General features: G+C 37.9%; 1 protein-coding gene across 2 annotated transcripts in view; it reads right to left on the bottom strand.

Annotated features, from left to right (window-relative positions):
- The window catches only part of SERPINB7 (serpin peptidase inhibitor, clade B (ovalbumin), member 7), a 43,640-nt gene that overhangs the window by 18,007 nt on the left and 6,443 nt on the right, over window positions 1–19,190 (bottom strand). The window contains exons 1-2 of one of the 2 annotated variants that reach the window (XM_006756805.2): window positions 6,324–6,430; window positions 1,292–1,477 (exon numbers count right to left, since the gene is read on the bottom strand). In XM_006756805.2, the coding sequence (XP_006756868.1) occupies window positions 1,292–1,462 (171 nt within the window). In that variant the 5' untranslated portion in view covers window positions 1,463–1,477; window positions 6,324–6,430. Of the gene's footprint in view, window positions 1–1,291; window positions 1,478–6,323; window positions 6,431–19,190 lie in introns of those variants that run through there. The other variant, XM_015559468.1, reaches the window with a different exon arrangement.

Here is a 19,190-nt window from a genome sequence, read left to right as displayed (position 1 = left end):
GTTTGATTCAGGTCAAGGGCATGTACCTTGGTTGCAGGCACATCCCCAGTAGAGGGTGTGCAGGAGGCAGCTGATCAATGTTTCTCTCTCATCGATGTTTCTAACTCTCTATCCCTCTCCCTTCCTCTCTGTAAAAAAATCAATAAAATATATTTTTTTAAAAATAAAATACAGTTATATTATAGCTAAATTAAAGAATATGAAACTAAACACTTGACCTTGTAAATCAATATACTTTTTTTGGTTCTTTCACTCAAATGGCAAGCAGCTTCCAGACCACCTTAACTCCATGAAACCTCACTTAGACCAATTCTGGGCTTTAATACTATTATCTAGTAAAAGGACCAAGCTTTGCAGAGATTAGCTGGCCTTTCTTTGAGCCAAGAAAATTAAAGACAGGTCTAGAAAATCTCGTTGTCAGTAAGCAAAGATATTTCAGAATCATCTGGAAGACCTTATTTAAAAAATAGTTTAAAGGGATTTGTATTGGCCCAACTGTGACCATTTGACCATCAAAAGAAAAAAGACTTTGGTCCATGGTAGTACTTAGAAGAGACATATAGATAGATGCCATAATGGGAGGAATTGGTGAATGAAAGGAGTGACAATGGCTTCCACATGTAGCCTGGTGTCTCTCCTGCTACTAAATTTCATTCACAAAGTGTGGGAAACCATGACCATGTCACTTCCCTGTGCAGCCTGGCTCAGGGCAGCATACAAGAGTGAGTTAATAAGCACTTTCTAAAGGTGGTAGTGACAATGTGGTGACCATTCAGGGAGGCTGTTATTACCTGGAATGCCCTATTATGTTCTTTGTGCCCAGGTCACTAGCATTTTAACTAGGATTCATTGCTATCTCCTTAGAGCTTTTCTTTCTCACCCATATCTACTCAAACAGTGGTTCCCAAACTTTTGTGTGCACCTAGGGAGCTTGTTTAACACAGACTGCTGGGATCCATCCCCATGGTTTCTACTTCAGTGGCATTTGCATTTCTAACAAGTCCTCTTCAATTTACACCACTGGGCTGGGAAACACACTTTGAGAACATGTTCTAAGAAAAAAACAAAACAACAACAACAACAAACCAACACTGCAGTTTTGGAAACATTCTTGCTACCTCCCAGCTGACAAACAAGGGCTGCGAGCTGTGTGCATTACTCACACCTGGAGAGAGGCTCATTGATATATCCTCACTTAGCTGGGACCATTGCAATCAAATATTTGGGGGCTTGGGGGGTGGGGGACAAGTTGCCCTAAAGATTCATTGCAGAAACCACAACTGAGACTGACCTTATCCATCTGAGCAGCACCGTCACCTCGTGCACCCAAGCGGACCACGGCCAGGGCAGTGAAGATGCTCAGAGAGGAAAAGAAGACATTTCCACTTCCTTGGTTGTTATCCATCTCTCGGAATAGATTGAAGCAAAATTCTGCGTTTACTGCATCAAGGGAGGCCATCATGAAATGGAGTGTCGCCTAGAGAAGAGTAAGGAAAGAAAATGAGTTCCAAGTGTATTTTTTGTGAATATAATGGGTTGTATATTCTTTTACTTTTTAAAAGCTTCATTTCTTCAGCTTTGGATGTAACCATCAAATAACTTAGACCAACAACAACAAAAAAGTTCCTTTGGTCCAGTATTCTTGCTGCCAACACTAAAACCCTCTCTTCTGGCAACCATATTATGTAACACTCTTTTTTTCACATTGATATTCTCTAGTGCAATGCTTCTGTATTTCTGCCCATGGTCTCATATTCTTATCTAGGACATATTCCTATTTCTCCTTGATGTGGCATTTCTATCCAGTGGCCTCTGATATTTTCATTTTTATTGAATTTATTGGGGTGACACTGGTTAACAATATTATACAAGTTTCAGGTGCACAGTTTTACAACACATCATCTGTACACTGTATTGTGTGTTCACCACCCCAAGTCAAGTCTCCATCCATCACCGTTTATCCCCCTATAGCCCTGTTCATCATTCCCACTCAACACCCCCTCCCCTGCATTTTAAAGTCCTAAGCAGACACATTCATGGGCCTATTCTAAAATCACTCCAGATTTCTAAGCTGTTTGCAGTAAAATAAATAATACAACATTAGACAGTCTATTAAAGGGGCTATAGTCCTCGAGATTTAACAGAATTTCCTTACCCATTGCCTCCATCATGGTCTGCATACACATTCTTAGAATAATCATATATCCTAACTTTCTTTAGGACCATCCTAATTTCAAATATTATGCATCCTTTGTCCTATAAGTGTATTTATTATTTTCTGCTTAGTTGGGAAATGGAAATGTAATTACCATTTTATGTATCACAAACATTCATAAGACTTTCCAACACAGAGTTCTATATCTTACTAGAGAACCTAAGGTATAATAGCAAATGTAGAATCTAGGATGAAAATGGCATTATCTGAATTCTTGATAATGTTGTTACTGTCCCCACAATGGAATTCTTCAGGAAACTGTTTTGGTATTTCTTTACATACTTTCTCCGCCGCCATAGTAAAAGTTGTCCCAGACTATATAAATTAACATGAATACTTCCATTATTCCTCCTGTATATTCTGTGATATCACATCTGATGGTGTGGCAGTTCCCAAGAGACGGGGACCCTTAAGGGACTCAGTCCTAATTCCAACAATGTTGCTAATAGTTATGTGACCTGGGTCAGGTCTTTAACCTCTCTGAGCTTTTTAGTTTCATCATATTCAATGAGATGATCAATTGACAGGACAGAAAAACATGTGTTCTTCTATGTTTACACCTATAAGAGGACCACACCATAACATCAGGGCATCTGGAGTGAAGGGTCAGGGAATGGGGTGGAAACAAAAGAAGGTCAGAAAGAGGGACATACAAGTTGTTTGAAACAAGAATATTCTAAAATTATCACCTAACTGACTTTGTTGAAGCCACAAAAATGTAATGCCTTTTAAAATTACAAATGACATTAACATAAGTTTTCAATTTCTATTTTACCAAATGGGAGCTTGAGTTTAAAAATAAAATTGATAAACATCTCTATAAAATGCCTGACTCACTATAGATGAAAGCTGCTACATTCCTTATTCTCTAGTAAATGCTAACAATCTGTTCTGTCCTGAAAACCAACAAATTGGAGATTTCCAGCGTGTTTGAGAACCCCATATTCTGCCCGTTGGAATTTCAAGCCCTGAGACATCACCAAGGCACAAGGTCATAAATGAGACTGTCTTTCAAGGTCAAATTCAGCACCTGTCAATTCCAGGTAAGTCCTGCTCTATAATTATAACCCCAGGAATACAGGGTGAGAAAAATCACACTCCACACAAATTTTACTCTAAGAAAGAACACCTATGTTCTTTTAATAGCTACCTGAAAAATATTTAACTAATTTAGCATTAAATCCTGTGAGCAATATTGATAGTGTCTAAAGTCCCCAAACCTTTAAGGTACCCAAAATCATATTTTATACCTGAAATATAAGTATTGTTTCTAAAATATGAAAAATGGTAAAATTAAAATTAATGAGCATAGAAGTAAATACACTTAATTTGAAACCTAAGTTGATTTTTATATTAAGTTTAATAGTCATAAAAATTTCTTTCATTTTGGGGAGAAATTCTGAGCTAGATTATCTTGAAACAATTTCTAAGACTTCATGTTGCTTGCTGAAAATCATAGTATCTATACTAATAAAAGGGTAATATGCTAATTAGGGCAGGCGTCTTTTGGACTTCCATTCAGATGTCCATTCGGACAAAGCCACAGCGGGTGTGAGGACCAGGGCTCAGGCAGCCGTGGGCTCAGGCAGTCTTGAGCCCCGGTGGCTGCAAGGCCCAGGGCTCAGACCTTGAAGCTGCCATGCCTGGCAGTGGCAGGAGCAGCAGGGTGTTGGAGGCAGCACTTTCCCTGATCAGCCAGTTGCCTCCACAGAGGGAGACCAGACTGTGGCTTAGGCCTGCTCCCCACAGGGACAGTAGGACATCACCTGAGGGCTTCCAGACTGTGAGAGGGGGCAAGCTGAACTGAGGGACCCCGCCAGCACACAAATTTTTGTGCACCAGGTCTCTAGTATGAAATAAATGACTCTTAGGAAACTAACATTAAATGCAAAGTCATAATAATCCCTTTAAACTATTTACAGTGAAAATTCTATTTAAGAGAGAATTGTGGGTATATTTTAATATATTTGGTATAACATAGACTAGCATCTTTAAAATAAGACCTGAAAGATTTTTAAATGACCCTGTTAGGGGACCTGACTGCTTGGTCCAATGGGTTCTGGAAGCTACTTGGTACTACCATATTCCAAAGCACAAAAACACATTTTCCAGTACATTTTTCTTTGCTCAAGCTCCAACTTATCTTGTTTCTTTACAAATTTATTTTTTACTATTTTACCTTCTGGGGCAAAAAAAAAAGCCTCTTTCAAATCATTCTTTAAATTACTTTCTAAGCAATAATCACAAATTTTCAGTTTCTAACCTTTTAGTCATTCTGGTAACTTTTCACAAAACATACATAACAGAAAAGAAACTACACAGAAATATGTGGATTCAGGTATCAAGTACATTTTTTTAAATCACTTAGGTAAGTTTTATGGCAAAGAAACCATACTAGAAAAATAATCATTACAGAGACATATGAACCAAGACATTCCTAGACCCTTATCAATTCTCAAGCAATGGCTTTTAAAATGATAAATGGCACTAGATAATACATCTTTAAGCAATCTTGTGCATACATGTTGAAAATAAATACCAAAAAGTATGTTCATGTCATATAATTGATGTGATAAGCTTTATTTGGTTCACTTTAGGTTCCAGAAATAAAAGCAAGATACTTTTCTTCTCATCTGACATAAAGTTGGAATCTCGTTGGCAAACAGAGAACTATATTCAAGGCTGACTTAATTGTTTTACACCTAGGTTTCCATCAGGGGACAGATAATAAATGTTAACATGGTGCCAAAACTGATTTTTTCTTTCTTTTATGAATTCTTTTCACACCAACTCTTTGAAAAAAATAAAAAAGCAAAATTCAACAAGCCATCAACAAGTACCTGATGACTTGGGTCCTAGTTAAATAACTAAAGGAAAGTGAAAAGAAAAATAAATAATGTTAAGCTACAGAAAAGATATCGTATGATACTACCTCATATGCCGTTGTCAGGACATAGCAATGAAGGAAAATTATTTTCATATGGTAAGAACTTGGCTTTTTATTAACTTTATATTTTACTGTAAATATACCGTATTCTATGTTCCTTACATAAATACTTTAGCTTAATATATTGATATGTAGTTAATTTATAATTTTCAAGCTAATACAACTCATGTTTTCAACCCCAAACATCAGACTTGAGGACCTAGAAGTCCACCGAAGCCTGAAGCCTATTTGCTTACTTATGATATGTTTCAATCCAAGAAATTCTTTATCCCTTTCTTCCTATTGTCAACACAAAAGAACAAATTTGTACTCATTAAAGCATTTTTAAAAACCTAATAAAAAGAAAGAAAAATAATTGCTAAATAAAGCATAAGAAAAAACAGAGACAAGCCACATTCAATAAAACATGAACTTACAATGATAATATTTCATGTACCCAAGATTACTATACTTAATTGATCAATTATGTGCCTTAAATGTTTGATCAAAATATTATCTAATCTTAGAATAATTTTGTCTGTAAAAGGAAAAGTAATCATATTTCATGGAATATTACTAAGAGAATAAAACTCCTGTATTTACCAAACCAAATACACAGGTTGGAGAAAAAAATGAATAATTACTATTTAGCATGTTTAATTTTTATCATTACCATATAAGTTAAATGCTATAAATAGAGTTACTCCTTTACACAAATATTTTCTAATCTTTCCATTTATATTAAAAATGTGGTTTCAAATATTGACGAATCCCTAATCAGATGTGCACTTTGATATGCAATTAAAACAGTTCAATTCTAATCTCAAAAATGAGTATATTTCAACCTACAATGCCTTAACTAAGAACATTGGAAATATAGAGTCTAGCTTTGTACATAATTCCCAAAATACTATTTATCATTCGAAGAGTGGAACATGAAGTGTTCAGCTGGCCTGATCCCCTGCACACTGTGCTCCCAGGACACCACAGAAAGTCAGCCATAGACAAAGCCTGAGATAGAGAAGTTGAGAACATGACCAGGCAACAATTTGGATATCATTCGATGAGTTTAGACTCTCAGATACAGAGAAGGAGCATGATTCATTCACGGCTCTCTTTCGCCTCTCTCTCACTCAACAGTGTCTGCAAAGACTTTTAAGTTTGGGCTTCAGAAATATTTACCTTACTCTCTTCATAGAGGAAGTTAGCAGCTGGTTGGGTGAGTCTGAAAGAGTTCCCTGCACGACTGTGAAATATAAAGCCTCTGACTCAGACACTCCCTACTTCCTTTTGTGATGACCATGGTAGTTTTAAATAATGTCATTAAGATGGACTTGTGTTCAGGCCCTTTATGGAGCAAATTAAAAGGAGTGGGTAGAGTATTAGCTACAGATTCCTTTCAAAGTAGTCAAAATAGATATTTTGTAATGAACCAAATTTCAGCATGAAATTTTACTTAATTTGATATTAATAGTACTTTCCTATTGTCTGTAAAAGGAAAAGTATGTGTAGATGTTCATGCATTGTGGTACAACTGGTATTTTTATATGTGTAAAGGTATGCTTTTCAAATTCAAGAGCTGACTTTAGTTATTGTGTATTCGATTCCTCCTCCTCCTCCAACTCTGGTGCCTAATGAGGAATATGGCAGAGCCTCACATTCAAGGTTTCCTAGTCTAACATAACATAGCTAAACATAACTAACACAGAGAAGCGTCAGCCTTAGGGGAATGAAGAGAGCAAAGTGCTGGAGGAGGTGGGGATGGGGGGAAAGCGCAGCTCTGCCTGGGGAATTGGGGATTGCTGGATTTGAGGGAGTTAAGTGAGCTGTTTCAGGAGAGAAAGGTTTTACTTTACATAGTGTTTCAGACTTTATCTTACAGATTATTCCTACAAGCATTCTTCCCACCCTAACTTTATTTTTTGTTAATATATTTTTATAGATTTCAGAGAGGAAAGGAGAAGGAGAGAGAGATAGAAACATCAATGATGAAAGGGAATCATTGTTCAGCTGCCTCCTACATGCCCCACACTGGGAATTGAGCCCACAACCCAGGCATGTGCCATTGACCAGAATCAAACCCAGGACCCTTCAGTCCGCAGGCCGTCACTCTATCTACTGAGCCAAACCAGCTAGGACACCCCTACCTTTAACTGTATGCTTTAATGCTAAAATAGAATACCCTTACCATTTGAAGTTCTCTAAGGTGAATATTCTATCAGAGGGACATGTGTTTGGAGAGCTATCTAACCCCATCAGAAGGAATACATTAGTGAACACCAAACAAGCAGAAAAAAAAAAAAGGAAAAGAAGAGAAAAGAAAAATGATTATAACTCCAAAGAAAACAAAGATTACAGTGTGAAATGTATATTATACCACCCTTTATAGTTCATCTGTAGAAATATTCTCTTCGTTGTAATGATTTAAATATGTTTTATTGAGCAAACTTCTGATATACCTCCGTAGGGGTATTAGGAGGAGACTGTGGAGTGGGAGTGTGGAGAACAGAGCATACAAGAGGCAATGGTCCTTCCATGAAAAGAGGTCTGTAGCGAGTGTCTAAATGTGAAAAGCCTAAAAGACCAGCATTGGCATGTTATTTAGGTTCCTGGAGGAAGATACAAGAAGCAGCATTAAAAGTAATTGAGATTGGAGATAAGTATACGTACACCCTTGAAACTATCGCTACGAATCAATCATATTTCAATAAAGTTGTTTTGTTTTTGTTTTTTTTTTTTAAAAGGCAATTGAAAGTTGGTGCTCCTGTTACGTGGGAGACAGAGGGGGAGGGGAAGAGGGAGGAGAGGTAGCTGCTGTTTTACATAAGCTTTTCGGTCTCATTTGGACTCCTCACTCCTTAGATAATATATAACCTTGGCATAGATGAAGGATAAAATACTAGGTCAGTGATGGCGAACCTTTTGAGCTCGGCGTGTCAGCATTTTGAAAAACCCTAACTTAACTCTGGTGCCATGTCACATATAGAAATTTTTTGATATTTGCAACCATAGTAAAACAAAGGCTTATATTTTTGATATTTATTTTATATATTTAAATGCCATTTAACAAAGAAAACTCAGCCAAAAAAATGAGTCCCTGTGTCACCTCTGACACGCGTGTCATAGGTTCGCCACCACTGTACTAGGTGGAGGTTAAATCCCAACGCAGCAGCTCTAGTAGCTATGTGACCTGGAGCAAGTAACTTCATTTCTCAGGGCCCCCATTTTCTCATCCAGAAAATAAGAATTCAATAAATTATATCAATTATATTACGTTTTCATTTTAAATGCATCTTTGTACATATTTCATACATGTGCATGTGTATGTAAGTACATAATCAACAACATGGCGTTTGGTGCAGGATAGACCTTCAATAATTTTAATCCTTCCCACCTGCCCTCCATGCTCACTTGGCCGGCATTTGTACTGTATTACATGTTATTACCCTACAACATACAAAGTTGGATCATTTCAGGCATTTTTATAGCATTTACCTCCCAGAATCTGGGTTTTACTGCTACTACCCCTCAGTGTGATAGTTCTATCCATCTGAGGCAGATAATACACTGGCTTCATCAGAAGGATTTTCATTACAGGAGTGGGGAGAGCTTTTAGGAGTAGAGGACAATTGTGAGTGAAAACTCAGAGTCAAGAACAGGGAGAGGCAATGGCTGACAGCATGGAGGTTAATATGTGGAGGGAAGGACAAGGTGACAAACATGACTAGTAAGAGATATCCTGGGAGCAGGTGTTGATGGAGGATGGGCTTGGACCCTGAGCCAAGGATAAGCAAAGTGGCACTGAAGTAAAGAAAAAATGCCCCCAAAAAGTGCCAAATAAAACCAGGAAGGCTGACAGACATGACACGTGACAGAAACCAGCGCTCATGGTACTCCGTCTGGCAACTCCAAAACCTAACAAGAACTCCTGGCGGTGACACAGGCTGCCTCCCCAGAAGAGAAATTCCTCCAGAGGAGCCACCTGGAAAGATTTCAGGCTTTGAATGTGATCATTCATAGGCCATTTTCTCTGTTTCTCGAGATTCAGTAATGAGCTTATGTCTCCCTAAGGCAACAGAGATAGGAGCAGCCTATTTGAATATGCAAGTCAATAATGTGTGCACACTGCATCTGGTAGAAACAATGAAAATCAGATCTCCTTCCCCAACGCGGTCCATTCTTGCTCACAAGTAAACGTTTTCCCCACACACTTAAGAAGGTGACAATAAAGAACTGGGTGGTAGTCTGATGAACTACCATCTCATGAAAACCAGAAAGCACCTTGAAACTGATACTTCTTCTAAAATCCTTAGAATTGGGTTTTAAAGGCTGTCCTTAGGTACAATCTACACCCTGCTCTAGCCCCTGTTTGTTGATGTGTAGGCCTAGCTTCTTGGATGGTTTCCCTGTGTCAGAGTAAGTGCTGTCCCTAAAGAAGCTTATCAACATTTAGCCTTTGCACCAGGTTTCAAACTAATATCTAAGGAGGTCACTATGAGGTTCATTCAGTTTGCGTGTGAATCAGACTTAAGAGATAACTTACCCATCTCTGTTCTTCCAATGTCAGTGGCTTTAATGTAGGCAAACCGATGAATGTCAGGGTCCACAGTGTTTATCAGCCTGTGCCAGCACATACCTCTGCTTGTGAGAGGAAGCATCACTTGACTAAAGCAAGATAGCAGTGACTCTGGGAGTTTAGTGGGCAATGTTACTGCCATGTGTCATTGAGCTCTTGTAGTCTGATTTCTTCCAACCCTATCCTGTGTAAAAACTTTTGGCATAGAGACCTAAAATTGGATTTAATACAATGTTTTCATCATTCCTCAAACTCAGATGTTCATCTGGACCCCAAACTATTTCAGGTGTGGCTTCTCTTTGTACTATTCTCCATCCTTCCCCGACTCCCTCTTCTTCCCAGTTTTCTCTAACTTGGAATTTTCCAGAGACCTATCTGTCAGGTTAGTAATCTCACCTGGACGCTTACCTGCACTCAGCAGCTTCAGATAGGAGCTGAAACGTGGGGTGTTAGTTCATTCTTGTTACCCTGCCAGCCGCTTCTCCACCCTTCTGACCTAGCAATGGAAAATCACATCTTCAACACTCAAACCCTCCCTGCTATAGTATAAGCCAGGGTTTACTGAAGTGGGTTTTCCCTTTGAAAAGTGGTCAGATCTAAGCAGAGGTAGGTTAGGACCTTTGCCATTAGAACATACCACAGAGAGGAATGCATGCCAGTCTTGGCACCAGAATCACATCGTTGAGCTAGAAGTTGCACCCACCTGCATCTGCTATGCACAGGAGGAACAGCAAGCCTGGTTCTTCTAGATGAATGTTTTCTAAATCATAGCCAGTGCTTACCCAGATGACTGGGTCCACTATTTTGAAAACCTATTGGAATCTGCAGGGACCATCATCTTAGAGTTGCTTCTCAATTTCATCTAGTTTTGCCTCTTTTCCAGGATGAAGGGTATCCTGGAGCTTCTCCAAAATCAAATAGAGCAGCTATTGCTTACTTCCATGATGGTTTATGAGTAATATAACAGAGGAAAATAAAGTCACAAATAATGCTTAAAAATTATCTTGATTTAGTGATTGCAGTATATTTTCTGATGGAGAAGATTGATGTTAATATGAAAAATATATGCTTACAAATCAATTTTCCTGTTCTCTGTATTCTGATTACAGTGATCATTGACTAGAATGAACTAAAATATTTTAAAGCCACATCCTTTCTATTGTCTACCTATTGTAGGGATAAAGGACTTCCAAGTAGTGAAATGGCTAGTAGGTAAAAGGCAAGATACCTGAGTGACATACAAAATGGCTAATCCTCCTGGAATTACCAGTCAGCCATAATTAAAGTTCTTCTCACCATTGTTTTCTCCCCCACTTTAATCCAGACAACCCTCCTACTACTGTGTTTACTCCCAACTAACCAATCCCAAAGTGGCATAAGTCTGAGAAGGAAACTCAGCCATGGGAACTAGCATGTCGTATACATTCTTCTCCCTTGCTGTACAGTGATAACCCAAATCTCCACGGGCCTTACCAGTTCCAGAGTACAGATAAGGTCACATGAATTTTAATAACCTAAATTTGGCTGTCTCTTGTCCTCACTTATTTACCCAGAACTGAAGCTTGCTATGAAGTTTGCTCATCACCTCTAGCCATCACATAGGTCTTCCTAATTTCTCTTCTGTTCAGGTACTCTCATCAACATCCTCAATCTCCAGGATTTTTTAGTATTCCTCACCTTTGTCACTGTTTCTGGTACTCATTGAGAGAGTACCAGTGTCCCTGCTAAGAATACTATTTCCTGGTGCCCTTAAAGACCCCCAGGTAGGAGTCAGCACCTTCATTTGGTTGCATTAAGAAGTCAGAAGGAGGTTGCTTCCTCACTCTTACACCTTATTGACAGGATCTAGCAGAGATGCTTACTGCACCTACATCTTCCAGAGCTTAACATCCCCACAGTTTCCTTGGCTGAGGCTGATCCTTGGGACCAGGTGAATAACAGAGACTCTTCTGTGTTTCTTCATTCACCCACTATTCCCACAGATGCCCATGCATAAGCATTGTTCTTATAGGTCCTTGCCTCAATTAAGTGAACAATTATAAATAGGCACTTTGAGGAACTACTGAACCAACATACAACCTATTTTCTTTCCTATTAATGAATTTTCCATCTTTAACAGTTTATATGAAGGTTTCATCTGAAACCACTAGCCATATTTTCTCTTTAAAGGTATGGTATAAAGTGAATAAAAATATTCACCTTTCCCAACAGAAGGCCGGGAAATAAAACAAAAATGTTCTATTTGGACCCAAAGAATTTTCTGCTTCAAACTGTGTATGTCCTACCTATGTAGGGAGTAATTTAGTAAGTAATTAGGGGAAACCCCAGTGTCTATGATGCAAACACTGCTTTCTCACAATCATTCTCATACTAACTCCACAGGAAAGGGATGTTTTGCCACATAGCTTTGATGTCATGACTGCTCATCTCAGAAAGTTTTTATTTGTGGTGGTTCTCCAGCTACCTGAACAACATTTTTTTCATTGTTTGAAGATTAAAAAATATTTAATCAAGTTTAACATGGGGATGCCCACCATTGTAAGTCTATATGTTGTCTTTATTCTAGATACCAGAAGACTCCTTCAGGCAAGAAACCAAGACTTATTTCTTCCCTCATGTTTATGATAATATCAGCCTTAATAAATGTTATTGAATAAATAGAATGACCTATAGTAGAATAAGTTTTATGACGAGAAGGGAAACCAGTGAAAGCATGGATGAAGGCATAATTCATTGGAAGTGGGTCTCACCAATGAGCAAGCATTTTATCTGGAACTTGGAAAATAAAGATGAGAAGCATGCCAGGGAGAATAGCATGAGTAAAAACTTGTGGGAATTTATGTACATGATGTGTTCTGGAAATAGCTAGCAAATACTCAGTAAGGCAATGGCAAAGGGTGGTGGCACTTCAGGTTCTGTTGCCTGGATGAATGAGGATGTCATTAACAGAGACAGAAAATTCTGGAGTAGGACTATGAATGACAGAGGGAGAAGAAATAATAAGCTCTGCTTTGGATATATTGAGTTTGAGATGCCCATATGACATCCAGTTGGAAAAGTAGCTGGAAATTCAGGTCCATATATAAAAGTGGTTGGTGACAGAGATACAAATTTGGGTGCCTTTTACACACAGGTTATAATTAAAACCATGAATGAGATTCTCAATCACAGAGTCCAGAGTAAGAAGAATTCATTGGGAAGAATTCTTGGGAAATTACTACATTTAAAGACATAACAAGGGTATGAAGAGGCAGAAGCAAAGGTGAGAGAAGTTTAGGGAAATTGGAATGAAGATCTGCAGGCCTCTAAAATTCTTATTCTTCTCACTACACTAAACTGTCTTATATTCATTGACATAAAATTTTTTCACCTTTCTCCCCTGAAGTTTCTCTTTGCACAATTGAGATGGGGAATTGTTATAATACATTTATGGCTACTTCTTGACCTTCCTCTTTGAAAAGCAATGAATTTCATACTATATCACTTCTGCCTTTTATTCAGGAGCACTATTGGGGGGGGTAATTATTAAAATCCATCAATAAAACAGCAATAAGACATTAGTCAAGAGAAATTTCCTTCACATCCTAAAATATATTCAAATATTCCCTGAAAGCTAAAGTCACTTGTGTTTTATTTGTGTGTTTGGTGTTTTATTTGTTCTGAACTGCAGAAACTGATATTTTGTTATGAACTGTATTTACCATATCTAATCCTTCTAATCTAAGTTATCTATTTGAATAAAATCCTGTAGTAGCGAGTTCCATGACTTAATTGCATGTTGTGTCATGGTTAATTCATTGTAAATGCTTTGAATGTTAGGTCTATTTTTACTTCTTGAGGTATTCTTTGTTGTTTCACTATGAGCAGAGCACAAAAGAATTCAATTAGTCAAATATTTACCCACTCTTCTCTTTCTACCTTCTCCACTTTCTTCTTCTCTTTTATGTTTGAAATGAATAAACTTAGCTTTCAGTTGGCTATAGATACTATTATACAGTATTTCCCTTGGACATTTAAATGAACGCAATCTTTGGAACTTTCCAAGATCTCTTCCCATCAGAATTTGAAATACTGGAGGTCTGAGTGGTTTCACTTATTTGTGCCATGTCATTTTATCACAATATCATGATCACAACAGAATAATGAATGGCAAATTCCCAAAAGATTTAGTCATCACTATTGCCTATTTGTGACCTTCTTTTATTTGAACTCTTTCAGTTTTATGATATTTATGAACACATAGGCAGGAGGTTTTCTAAAAGAAATCTAATTCGAATTTCTTAAGCAAATTAGAGTTCCTTTTCCACCACAGAATTTCTACTTTCCAAATAAATGCCATAATTGGTCCCATTTGACTTCCTGAACTATTTTTTTTTAATCATCTTGAATATCATTATCTTTCATGAAAGCAAATATTTTGAATCTCCAGATTTATTGAGTTTTACCCTTGAACAGTTCCAGTGGCAAAGTTAAATGTAAACAATGTATTTATTCTTTCCCATAAGCTTTTACTTTCTTACCCTTTAAAATCATTGTTCTGGTTCTCAATGACTGCTTTAAAACTATATTCCATCTGTATTCTTCTACTTGCAGTGTTAGTTTTAAATCTCAACATAATTGTTAATTAATTCTAGAAATTCAGTGACCTGGGATATAAAGATAAATCCACTCTTTCTTTATAAATAGACATATAATCAGCGAAAGGAAATTTAGAGATCATTTAAGTCTAAATGTCCCATTTTATAATAAAAAAAAAAAAACTAGGGCTCAGAAAGCTTGTGTTTTTTCAAACAGGAAGTTGGAACTGCTTTATATGATTATCCCAACATAGGATGAAAAAGCCATTGACACAATCCTATACCCATTCATAAGGAACATTTTAAAAACACTTAAGAAAAAGAAAAGATGCCTACTATCTCTGCTACTACTGAGCATCACACTGACTAAATTAGCAAGTCAATCAAAGAATAAGAGTGGCCAAAAAATAAGTCAAATTATTTATAGATATTGTAAGAGTGTACGTGGAAAACCATACATAATTAATGAGAAGAATGGCTTAGTGGTTGAACATTTTGACCTATGAACAATGAGGTCAAGGTTCAATTTTCGTTCAGGGCACATGTATGGGGCATGCAGGAGGCAACCCATCAATGATTCTCTCTCATCATTGATGTTTCTTATCTCTCTCCCTCTCCCTTCTTCTCTGAAATCAATTAAAAAATATGTTTTCAAAAAGCAAGTAAAATAATAAAAGAATCTAGTGAAGTAACAGGTATAAAGTTAATCTACAAAAATCAGTAGAAAGTCCAGAGTTATCAATACAGGTATTCATAACACATACCACAAAGCGTTTTATGTCTGTAATATGTATAAAAACTCTTAAGCATGAGAAGCACCGCATACCAAAAAGTTAATAGAAAAAAATGTAAAAAAGTCATGAACAGGCAGCTCACAGAATAATTGTTTAGTTTTAAATAAACTTTATTTCTTAGAGCAGTTTTAGGTTCACAGCAAAATTGAGCAGGAAGTAAAGCGATTTCCCCAATACTCCCTGCTCCTTACATGCATTAGCCTTCACATAATCAATGTCCCCCACCAGAGCAATGCATTTGTTACAACTAATGAACCTCCACTGACACATCATTATCACCCACAGTCCAGAGTTTCCATTAGGATTCACTCTGGGTGTTGTACATTCTAGGGGTTTGGACAAACAGGTGACATGTACCCACCAACAGAGTATCATGAGAATGGTTTCACTGACCTGAATGTCCTCTGTGCTCCACCTAGTCACTCTTCTCCCTCCTCACTCCTATTTTATATTTCTTTGTACTTAAAAATATATTATTTCTTCTGCTGTTTAGAACTTCTGCTGTTTCTTATGTTTAGAACTTCTCTGAGATTCAGTACCTGATTACCCACGTCTTCTACTAGTTTGGTTTGTTTCATTTTTGTTTCCTTGTACAATTTTTTGCTATGAAGTGAAAATCTATATATCTAATCATAACACTAATTAACTATTCTACTATTATTTCTTTAAACTCTTTCACTCAAATGTGTACGATTACCATTCATCACAAGTTCAATTTTAACCTTGTAAATTTCTGAGCTATATTCTGTTCCATGTATCTGTCCACTTTTTTACTAATTAAAACTGTTTAATAATACTATATTTCAGCATTTGATAGAAGAAGGCCCTCAAACTTGCTTCTTCTTGAGCAGACTGTTGAACCTCAGAGGGAAGGCAGGGGAAGGTGAGTGGGAAGAGATTAACCAATGAACTTCTATGCATATATGCATAACCTGTGGACACAGACAATCTGAGGGCCAGGGGGTGGGGACAGGAGTGGAAGAGGTTAATGGAGGGAAAGGGAGGACCAATGTAATGCTTTCAACAATAAAGATTTTTTAAAATTGCTTCTTGTTTTCAAAACATTCTTGATTATTTTGATTTATTTAATTTTCCACAGGAATTTTAGACTTATTCTTCAGGAAAAAGATCCCAGTACAGAGTGACATTAATTGCTGTGATTTTAAAAGCATCCTGGGTCACATGTCACTTTAAGGAGGATAGCCTCGGTGCTCTAGTACAACACCTCTTGGAAGCAATACTAGGATCTGGTTCCTCAGGACAACGCAATCAGTGGCCTGGGAGGAGCAGGAAACTGTGTACAGGAGATGTAGACACCGAACATCAGATGTAGACAGCCAAACTCAAATAAGCACAGACCTGACTTCAAGAAAGGGCCAAACCATTCAACCACTCAATATTTACTTGAATATGAATCAGAGAGAAGACAAATTTGGCTTTCAAACCTCAAAGATACAAGACTTGCAACATACAAGCTAGAAAAGAATAGAGACGTAACTGCTTCTCAGGTTAGGTAACCAAGGCTGTAAGTAATTGAGAAAAATTCACCTAAGCCTATCCAGTCAGCCAGGCCTCACAGAGTTTGAGTCTTGGGAGAAGCCCTCTTTTACACTGAAAGCTGCATAAGTTTCACTCTGGGACCTGCCTTCAGTTTGGCTCTGAGCATATAAATGGCATGCAGAGTTTCTGTTTTCATAACTTAGGAAGTACTACTCAATTGTCATTGTATTATAATGCAATTCTCTACAGTGACCCACTTAGAAACACAGGTCAAACTTGTTCTTTTCTGGCTTCCATGGCCTGGAATATGCTCCCAAGTCATGGAATTTCCAAAGCATGGCATGGTGAGATGTTAGGATTTAAGCCATCAAAAATTAGTCTTTAATTTAGTATGCTAGTGAGTATATATTCAAAGGATATAATCTTTAACAAAGAAAAATAGCTACAGTAATTTTTGCCTACAGTCAGTAATCTCTACTGCACTCAACCAAACTCACAATTCACCTAGGTTATGGTTTGTTAGCCCCTAGTCTTCTTCCCTGACTTTCTGTTTTTTAAAATATTCTTCATAAATGCTTTATATTCCCAAAACACCTTAACATCAGCTACTTATATTTTGACTATATTCTTTGGCAATCATTCTGTAGGTCAAACATTGGATGAATTTAGCTTCTGACTGTGACTGCACCAGGATTATTTTAAAACTAGAGGCCCAGTGCACAAAATTCATTCTGGGTAGGGTCCTCAGCGGCTGCCAGCTGTTGGCTGCCAGCTGCCAGCCAGGCCTCCCTTCACACTTGCCTGCCATATTCCATGCTGCCCCCTGGTGGTCAGCGCACATCTAATTCTCAGTAGGTCAAACTCCCGCCCATGGGGACAATTTGCATATTAGCCTTTTATAATATCCTATCTAATAAAGAGGGAATACCCTAATTGACCCTCACACCATCACAAAGATGGCGGCACCCACAGCCAATAAGGAGGGAATATGCTAATTGACTGTCACACCCTCAAAGATAGCAGAGCCCACAGCCACAAGAGGGCAGCACCCAGTTCCCTCAGTCCCACCAGGGCGCCTGCCTCCAGAGTCCCCCAGTCCCCTCTAACCCCCAGCCACCCAGGGCCGGCCCGAGGTGCAGGCAAGCCTCGGATGATGGCTGCCCAGTGACCTAGGGCCACCCAAGGCTTAGGTAACCAGGGCTAGCCAGGCTTGTGCTGCCTGCAGTGGCAACAGCAGGGGTGTGATGGGGCATCGCCTTCCCCTGATCACCGGGTCGCCTCCTGCCCCTGAGGGCTCCTGGACTGTGAGAGGGGCAGGCCGGACTGAGGACCTCCCCTCCAGTGCATGAATTTTCATGCACTGGGCCTCCAGTAGGATAATAAAAGCTTATTTTAGACACCTTCACAATTTAAAATGGATTCTTTTCCAATTTTTTAAATATTAAAAGTTAGGCCAGTGCAACCATAGCATCATTTTAGATTGAAAAATGTTTAAATTTTTAAGTAGTAACAACAGAAACCTTATAGAACAGTTTATTCTAGTGAGGAAATTTCTTTCTGAGAGATGTCTCAACTTTTTCTACTTGTTAGAATACTATTTACATTTGTTTAAAAAATGAATTAGTAGCAGGAAATTTTGAAGCACAAAGCTGAATGAAGGTGACAAATTTTCAACAACTCTGTGAAGAATCTCAGAAAAAAAATATGTCAACACTTTGAGAATGAAAAGTAGAAGTTTATGCATTATTGGTTAGGTTGCTCAGTCTCTTTCTAAAGCAGAATTTTCATCCATAATTCCACTCCTTTTCGCAAACAATTATAAAGTGAGTCTGTGACTAACCACAATTCACCCAAACCCCAAGATGATGGAATAATTTTAACACTAGACCACAATTTCTGGATCCTCCCCGCTCCATTGTTTTTCTGATGCTATCTAAAAATAAGGATATGACCTAACCTCCAACAAATCTCATCAAGCTGTTCATTCACAAGATGTGAATTTGCTTATGTTATAGGTAAAAGTGTAATTAAAAATACCCTCTTGTTGTATTTATATAACTCTTGCTTTGACCAAATACATGATAACTGAGAAATAAATATCAATCTAGAATGTGTTATGCTGAATGTAGTGAAATATGTCATCACATGAAATAACTCTTTTTTGTATATGGAAAGGCAAAGATTAATAAAACCCATATTTGACATGCCTATTTAAAAAGTCTCAGTGATCATAGCACTTAGTTGTAAAGAGGGAAAAATGCTCAAAACCACAGACCAGGTTAGGTGTATCAACAAAACTCTGGCATTCTGACACTTAGTTTCCTGCACTTGCCATTGTCCACAGCTATTTTCCTCTGAGGTGGATAAAAGTCAGGCAGAGCTTATACCATGTCCTCTTAGTCTCCTTGCTGGCTTTTCCTGTTCCCTTTATGCTCTAAATATTGGTCCCTTTACTCTCCTCACCCTTACTCTATGAGTTCTCACTCTTCCCATCACTTCCAAGATCACCCACCCCTAAGGACTCCCAAATTTGTATCTCCAAATCTAATATCTCCTTTAATTCTATATTCCAACACTTACTTGATATTTCAAGAACATCTTC

Source organism: Myotis davidii, unplaced genomic scaffold (genome assembly GCF_000327345.1).
Source record: "Myotis davidii unplaced genomic scaffold, ASM32734v1 scaffold11, whole genome shotgun sequence".
In the NCBI taxonomy this organism is placed as follows: Eukaryota; Metazoa; Chordata; class Mammalia; order Chiroptera; family Vespertilionidae; genus Myotis; species Myotis davidii.
The sequence above is the reverse complement of the archived record's forward strand: the minus strand, read 5'-3'. Positions and strand labels throughout refer to the sequence as shown.